Raw genomic sequence first — 8,657 nt, 5'->3', positions numbered from 1 at the left:
CGGAGATGTACCATGCTGGATCAATGAAAGAAAATAAAAAAACGAGCTGGGAACATTTCTCCACAATCATGTACGAACAGGCAGGTGAGGAAAAATATGTGGCACAGGGAATGTAGTTTATTGTTGTATGTAAAGCAGGGATATAAAGAAATGTGAGGTGCGACCACAAGGCAAGCAACATACAAAGCAGACACAGAGCAGACTTATACCGATATATCTTCTGCAATTGAAACTTAAAGTTAGGATTGGTGCCATTACGCACACATGCACACACGCACATACACACACACACACACACACAAACACACACACACACACAACCCGATAAAGCGGAGTTAATGAGAAGAAAGCAGAGGAGATGAGGCTAACGGTCTCGGAATACCTTGCACTGTTGACCGACTGCGCTACCCAGTACGTTTTGGGGGGACGCTCCGCTGAATGATCCCTCCTTGAGAGTTGGCACATCGTCTCCTGCTTGGCTACCGTACCGGCGCAGCGTCTGTGCCAATCCAGAGAATGGGCGAGACCGTCAGGCGTGTGGGAGGGCGATAGGTGGAGCCAGCGGCGAGTGGGTGGAGATTGCGGAGTCAGCACGCGAATGTAGGGATTCCAGAGATAAAAAGGTTGAGAGCGAGTGGGCGGAGTGGCAGGCGCATGCAGGGATCGATTCAAGGCCGGATAAAGAGGATGAGGCCGACTACGGACGGCTTCGTGATCCGTCCTTTTTTGGCCCTGTGGTGCAGGGCGGGGTGCCACCCCAAAGTGATGCGTCGTCACCCGAATTTGGCGCTCCCATTGGGCCCTGGCTACCACACGGCCCGGCCGCCATGGCCGGAAGCCATCTTATTTATGTCAGGTGAGACATGGCTGAGCTGCGGAATCGTCTCGCTCCGAACCCCGTGATATGAATCGCTTTGCACCATACGCCCGGGCCGTGCTCTGGTGACTGGCCAAGGGCCGCGTCAGCACCACATGCCCGCTCGGGTACCCCCAGAGTGCTGCGGTTGCTGCTGATCAATGTGCTTGCTTCGTCCATGCGCCATGCAGCCCGAGCGATCCGGGCCGTAGAGCATGCCTCTGCTTGGTGGCTGCTGCATAGAGGCAGAGGTGTAAGAAGATCTCTGCCGTCTGCGGGAGATATCGGTGGCTACGGTGGCAGCGAAGATTAACAGTAAGACGCCATTGTAATCAGCGCGCAGACCCGAATGAAGAGGTGCGCTATGCGTGCCCCGTACTGTCGATGGTAAGATGCCTTTAATATCAGTCAGTGAGTCAATCAGTCAGTGAGTGTGTGAGATATATATATATATATATATATATATATATATATATATATATATATATATATATATATATATATATATATTTCATTCCAACCACTGACTCACTGATTGATATTAGATCGGTACCTTTCGGGTGACGTAGAAAGCTGAAATTTTTCTGGCCGATGGACATCGAAGCCAGTATATCAGAAAAAAGTCACAGAATCGTTGGACAACATCCGTAAATGTGGAAAAAAAATTGAAAAAAAAATACAGGTGAGTGACCCAAGACAATGGGGAAGCACGGTAATTTTATGTGCTTACGGACATCGAAGCCGATACACCAGGAAAAATCACTGAACCATCGGAAAGCATCTGTAAATGAAAATATAAATACATGAAAAAAAAATCAAATACAGTTGAGCGGCCCAAGACAATGGGGAAACACGGTTCATATGCTTACACAAAGTATAAGCACACCCCACGAGTGTGTATACTGTGTGTGTGTGTATATATATATATATGTATATATGTATATATATATATATGTATATATATATATATGTATATATATATATGTATATATATATATATATATATATATGTATATATATATATATATGTATATATATATATATATATATATATATATATATATATATATATGTATATATATATATATATATATATATATGTATATATATATGTATATATATATATATATATATATATATATATATATATATATATATATATATATATATATATATATATATATATATATATATATATATATATATATATATATATATATATATATTATATCTCTCACATGCAAATATGACGGAAATGTTTATACCCCTCCCACCCGCTCCCTGGGTATGTTCCATACATGTCCCTTCCTTGCCTTGCATTTTTTTCCATCACTCCCCAAACCTCTTTCCATTCTCACCGACTCCTCTCCCACACTCCCCTGCCCTAATTTCTCTTTTCAATCACCCTCTATTGTCTTCCTTTTCTCAATTTAATTTTTCTCATTTTAGCCTCCCTCTCACCTGTATGTAATAAATATATGGCCCCAAAGATTGATACTTCTCTGCTACTGCTGAGGGATTGTGAGTCATTATAGGGTTTGGAAAATGTTGGAAAACTGTTTGAATGATAATGTTTTATCTTATGTCTCTCACACCCCACTTTCTTCCTCTTTGTCCCCTCAAAAACTCTCCATTGATATAGGAAGTTCTGTAGCAGGTGACACAGAGTCAATAATGTCCAGAGTGTCAGGTGCTGAAGGACAAGGGGATTCAACGCTGCATCTCCGACTCATGTGAGACCATCTGTGTGTACTATATCGAATGGATCCATTGAAAATGTACAGAGACATAACAGAAGTAAAGAGACACCATGATTTTAAAAGAATTTATTGATTTAATATTTGATCCATTTTAATACATATATATTGTATTTCGTAGACTTGCCATTTGCAGATTTCAATGCTTTTACTCTTTCGGGCATAGAACTAACGAGTTCTGAATTTTTCTCTTGTGGGATTTCTGCCCAGGCTTCACGCAAAAGGTTGAGCAATTCTGTCCATGATGTTGGTTTCCTGGACTTTTTCCGCACAGCTCTATCTAATATGGCCCAGAGGTGTTCAATGGGATTCATCTCATGAGACTAACTTTGCCACGGAAGTCACTTGATCCCATTTCTGTCCTGTCATTCTTTGGTCTTTTTTGCAGTATGGCATGGAGCTCCATCTTCCATGAACAGTGTTGTTTTTGACCATCTGATCAGTGGAGAAGACTGGGAGACGTCCATCTTCGAGGACAGAAATGTGTGTCGTAGTGTTGATGGTACCAACACACTCCACAAGCTCTGACCGATCAGCCCTCCCCACACCATCACTGAAAAACCACCTTGTTTGACAGTTGGCTGCAATCGGTTCAAAGAGAACTCTTGGCTGGCAAGTCTCCAGACTCATATGCATCCACTTTCAAAAAATTGAGCAAATTGGGACTCATCTGAAAAAATGACAGCTTGCCAAAACTCCAAGTGTCTGTTGGCCATCTTGTTAGCCCACTTCTTTCAACTTTGAATATTGGCTCGTCGAAGAAGAGGTTTTTCTCCTATCTGCTCTGCCATAGCAGCCTAGTTGATGAAGGTACTGCTCAGCAGTTCTTGAGCTAACTTGGACCTCCTCTGCTGCCACAACATCTGCTGCCGTACAACGGGGAGTTTTCTCAGTGGACCGCTTGACAGCTCAAAGACACCTTTCTGAGGGCCCATATCGACCTGAACAGGAAGCTGTGGATTTCTTGCCTTCGCTGGTGAATTGCACAATCACCCGATTGACCGTAGAAAGTGGAATGCCAAGGTTCTGAGTTATCTGATGCTGGCTGACTCTCCTTCCAAATGGCCAACAATTCGTCCTCTGAAAATCGGGAAGTTTGTGTGCTCCCTGGGTTTGAGGCATAGTTAATTGCCATACAAGATCCAGGAACTCACTTCTGCAAATAAATAGTCGAATATTAGTACAAATCACTGAGTAAAACTGCGTTATACAGATGAAATGAAGAAATTTAAGGTGTCTATTTACTTCTGTCATGTCTCTGAAAATGAAGCTGTCTCTTGGACATTTTCACAATCTCCATTTCTCTATAAATGTTGTGTTTGGTAAAGGGTTTTTCAAAATATTTATTTGTCTCAACAGGCACAGGGTGATGCGTTCCAGATTTAGGTGAGCTGAAAAATTTCAACATCATTGAACATTCCACATCCCAAGCACTCACAGAGTTACAAACTCCTTATTGGGACCTGAAATTAATCATTTTCCTAATATGGAAGAGTGTGGGTCCTCATAAGCCATTTCCTTGTTTTGCGATGAGGGTATTCTGAATATTTGATCAATTTTTGTCAGGGTTTGCTGAAGTTTATATCCTTTGCTCATAGTTTGGGGTTGCACATTATCTGGTACAAGCAGAGTACCCGGCTGATGGGCGATGTTGTTCCAAACATGCAATACGTTCTTCTGATGCATACATTTATTTTGGCAGTACTGACAGCTCTGTATAGGCAAAAAAAATAATCCAGGTTATGTGCATGAAGCAAAAACATACCTACTGCTTATGATTCAAAACACCTCATTGCACTGGAAAATGTGGGGACAGGAATACTGTCCTGTAAATGGTGAGACTTGTAATACCCTCCCCCACCTAGAGGTGGCATTATACAACACACATTTACATTGAGAATTGCATCCCTCCCCGTCCCCGCCCCCCCCCCCCAAAAAAAAAAAAGAAGAAAAAAAATACCGAAAGATTACGACTGGTGAACAAAGATCACCGGTCGGTGAATTATTGTAAGGCTATGACCGAAACCTTTGAGGAGTCATAAGTGTATGGAAGCTTGTTGTGTTGCCTTTGATGCCCTAATAAGGGCAAAACTGACCATTAACTGCACTTTTCCATGCACTTGTGACAGTGTCTGAAATGAAATATTTTCAATTAGCGCTGTGAGATAGCTCTTATAGGAGCCGCTGCTAGGACTTGAGTCGTGGCGGTGACATCATGGCATTCGTCTCAGGTCGGGGAACCACATCAATTCTCATCATTGCACCCAAACACAACCAATAATGACTCCAGATTGTGCTTGGTGAAACGGGAAATAATGTTCCACTGGGCAGGGCAGTACTCATCACTTCCGGTGGTGTGCAGCAAAGGTTATATGGGATGCGGTACTGGCCTTTCATCACTCACAGCTTGGGGTCGCACATTATCTGATATATATGGTGATGTAGTGGTCATAATAACAAGGTGGTTATGTGGCGGTGAGGTGTTTTTTTAAATAATGTGACAGTCTTTGTCTGTCTGTAGCAATGTGTGGTGAGGTGAGCGTAGCAAGCTGATCCATGCGTGTGTATGTGTGTGTGTGTGTGTGTGTGTGTGTGTGTGTGTGTGTGTGTGTGTGTGTGTGTGTGTGTGTGTGTGTGTGTGTATATTTGTATATTTGTATATATATATATATATATATATATATATATATATATATATATATATTGTCGTGTCCATGCCGGTGAAGACCGACCTGGACGGATAGCCGAACAATTCTACCTTGGAGTCGAACACATGATCCTTGGAGATTATGGTGTGCGTGGGATGGGAGGGTGGCAAAGGCACATACCAGTTGCGTTCACGCGGATGGAGGAGAAGAGTTTATACTCGAACCCACAACGAATAGACAGACATGAGCAATCTTAATAAATAGGTGTTTAATGAACATAACATCAAATATTTACAATGAAACATGAGGTAACCTAAATTCCTATTTGAGGCGTTCACACACACTTACAAAAACGGACAGTATGTATATATATATATATATATATATATATATATATATATATATATATATATATATATATATATGTATACACACATACACACATACACACACCAGGACCCTGACATTCGTGGGGGATACGTTCCAGGAAAACCCGCGAATGTTAAAACCACGAATGTGGGGGCATTGCTTTAATGGGAAATGGGGGGAATGGTTCCAGGGATTTCTCGACCTGCGAAAAATCCGCGAGTGTCGGGGTAAAATACGCGTGTGTTGGGGAAAAAGCCACGAGTGTTTTGTCATTGTTACAATGGAGACAAGGGGGGCAACGACATCGGTTTGCGGTGGTTCCTAGTTCAAAGGGGAAAGTTTTTAAAGCTGAAAATATTTTCGCCACTGATGCATGATTACAGTTTCATTAAAGATGCTAACAAATAAAAAAAAACGACAACACCAAGTACCGTTTCCAATTTATTGAAGAATGCATTTTAACGCCTCTTAACCATTCCGTACTATACCATGGAACAAACAAACAAAAAAATAGCATCATGGACCACTTCAATTTTTTATTAAACAAACACAGCACACGTAACTTTGCAAAATGATGAAGATGAAGATGCGCGGTTCAGTTCCGTGGGGTAGCCAGGAGTGTTGTCAAGCAGTAGGAGAACCTTGAACAAAAGTTTATTTCCTGCCAGGTACCTCTTGACCTGAGGAATGAAACAGGTATAGATCCAATCCATAAAAAGTTCAAATGTCACCCACGCCTTCCTGTTTCACCCTCCAGTGGACGGGCAGCAGCTGCTTGTTTTTGTTCTTCTGCACACGTGGGTTCAGGGAACGGTAGAGCATCATGGGCTTTACCATGAAGTCCCCTTCGGCGTTTGCGCAGAGGAGAAGGGATACCTGTTCTTTTGCGGCCTTGAAGCAGGCTGCTTTGTTCTCACGCTGTGAGATGAATGTTCTGGTCGGCATCGTTTTCCAAAACAAGCCAGTCTCATCAGCGTTAAAGACCTGTTCCAGCAGCTATCCCTTCTCCTCGATGAGGCTCACAAGTTCTGCAGGGAATGCCTTGGCCGTGTCGTGGTCCGCAGAGGCACGCTCCCCGATGAGCTTGACGTGTGCATTGTGGGTAACTGCAGGAGGGGTGAGTAGTCTGCGCATTTATGGGTGTGCTGTATTTGGCAGCTGATAATAGATGTGGTGAGTGATGTCAGTGTGTAATTTGTCCGTATGTAGCTAGCTGCTAATTACACTAACAGATATGCTGAACGTTTCCATTCTTTAACTCACAGGACATGACGTCTTTCCTATCTACCAGAATATTATGCTGAGCGTTTTAAAAATGTAACGGCTCAGATGGTGCTGTTTGTAGCAAGATGGTGATTTACACTAAGATGCGCTGAATGTTTCCATTGTTTAATGTCTGTATGTGGCGATCTGGTAATTATCAATAATCAAGATATCTTGTTAGTGTTTTTACTCTGCAAGTAACTGACGGGGGATGGCGTGGTGGGGAATGACGTGTTACAATGGTGAGACATTCCACGAAACTATGTTTATCTCGTGAAGCTACAATACATGTACAGGAAGCAGGTCATGCTCAAGGCTCGTGGAATATGTTTTTTGCATACGTACAGTACTGTACTGTACGTATATCCAGCTGCTTTGTGCGTGGCGAGTGGAAGATGTTTTAGAACTGTGTTATGTTCGCGGCTCGTGAAAAAAAATTGCCGCGAATATGCAGAACCTGCGAATGTTGGGTTCTGGGTGTATATATTGTTGCGGTTTTCGCGCCCGCCGGCGTGCGAACGGCCACGTAACTCGAATCGCGGCACGTCGCCCACCGGACGGACAATCCAGTCGTGACCCTCTCGGACTAACGCCGGGAACCAGTCACGGGTGGACCTTTCGGTCTCACCGCGATCGAGCCAATCAGCCCCCGCGTGGGATAGGGTTGCTCGCCAAATTCGAACTACCTAAGTACCCACGCGGAGGGTAGACCGGGCGATCACACCTCGCCGCAGGTCGACTTCGGACACGGGCCACTTAAGCGACCCGTTCCGTACTATCAGAATAACCGAGCGGTGTTATCGTCGACCTCGACGGTTCGATTAATTATCGGGCGTATTCAGCCCACTACCAACCCTTTACGTGAAGCAAGATGGGGATTCAAAGAAAGAAATGACGAAGCGAAGCGGGAGAACAGTTCAACAATAAAGCACATTTATTCGCGACGAACGGAAAGCACACAAATACAATTCCACCAAATGCACACAAAAAAAGAAAACACAATTCCATTTACACAAAAAGCAAACATAAAAGTGAGAACACAGTGCAGAGCTAATACCGACTACCGAGCACACGGCAACACTTATACAATTCTACTTCACAGACGGCGCCGACAACACATACCCAAAACCAAGGAAAAGAAATCCCCCAAGAATGGGGCAGGCCTGAGGCCGAGACCGGGTCGGGCCTACCCGTCTGGTGATGAGACGCGGAGCGGCGATGGCCCCGCAACCCGCGGGCCTCGTGGACAGTGCCTGGTAGGGGGTGGGAACGGGGCCCCCTTGGTCGCACTATCTCAGCGCGGGGGGAAACAGGAGGGGGTTGCTGATGCTCGGGGTATAGAGGATCTTTATTATCCCTGGTGTGCGTCTCCACCTCGGCCAGGTCGCGCTGCCGGCCTCCCTCGGGCATGCAGCTCCTGGCACCGACGCGAGCACCCCCTCGTCCGACTCTCTTCAGCTTCTCCAGCCACTGCAGGCTTCGGGCTCCAGTCTTCCACACTCGTCCCCTCCGTTCCGACTCCTTCTCGTTCTCGACTCCTTCTCGTTCTCCTTTGCGACTCTCTTCGTTCCGACTCCTTCTCGTTCTCGTTCTGCTGACTCCTTTTCCGTTCTCTCTTGCGACTCCCCTCTGACTCCTCGTTCTCGTTCTGCTGACTCCTTCTCGTTCTCGTTTGCGACTCTCTCTTCTGACTGACGAACACCGTCCTTTTATCCCCCCGTAACTTCGCCTTTGACCCCCTCCCTTTGACCTTTCACCTCGCTC

The 8,657-nt window shown here is 44.6% G+C and overlaps 1 protein-coding gene across 5 annotated transcripts in view; it reads left to right on the top strand.

The window, feature by feature from the left end:
• The window catches only part of LOC147018129 (voltage-dependent L-type calcium channel subunit alpha-1D-like), a 140,881-nt gene that overhangs the window by 56,350 nt on the left and 75,874 nt on the right, over positions 1-8,657 (top strand). For all 5 annotated transcript variants that reach the window (XM_085897487.1, XM_085897488.1, XM_085897489.1 and 2 more), the window contains 2 exons: positions 2,499-2,589; positions 3,973-3,999. In XM_085897487.1, coding sequence (XP_085753613.1) covers positions 2,499-2,589; positions 3,973-3,999 — 118 coding nt within the window. The remainder of the gene's footprint in view (positions 1-2,498; positions 2,590-3,972; positions 4,000-8,657) is intronic.

The sequence above is a fragment of the Eptatretus burgeri genome, chromosome 10, assembly GCF_056783735.1.
Source record: "Eptatretus burgeri isolate ZD-2024b chromosome 10, Ebu_testis_v1, whole genome shotgun sequence".
Taxonomy (NCBI): domain Eukaryota; kingdom Metazoa; phylum Chordata; class Myxini; order Myxiniformes; family Myxinidae; genus Eptatretus; species Eptatretus burgeri.
The sequence above is the reverse complement of the archived record's forward strand: the minus strand, read 5'-3'. Positions and strand labels throughout refer to the sequence as shown.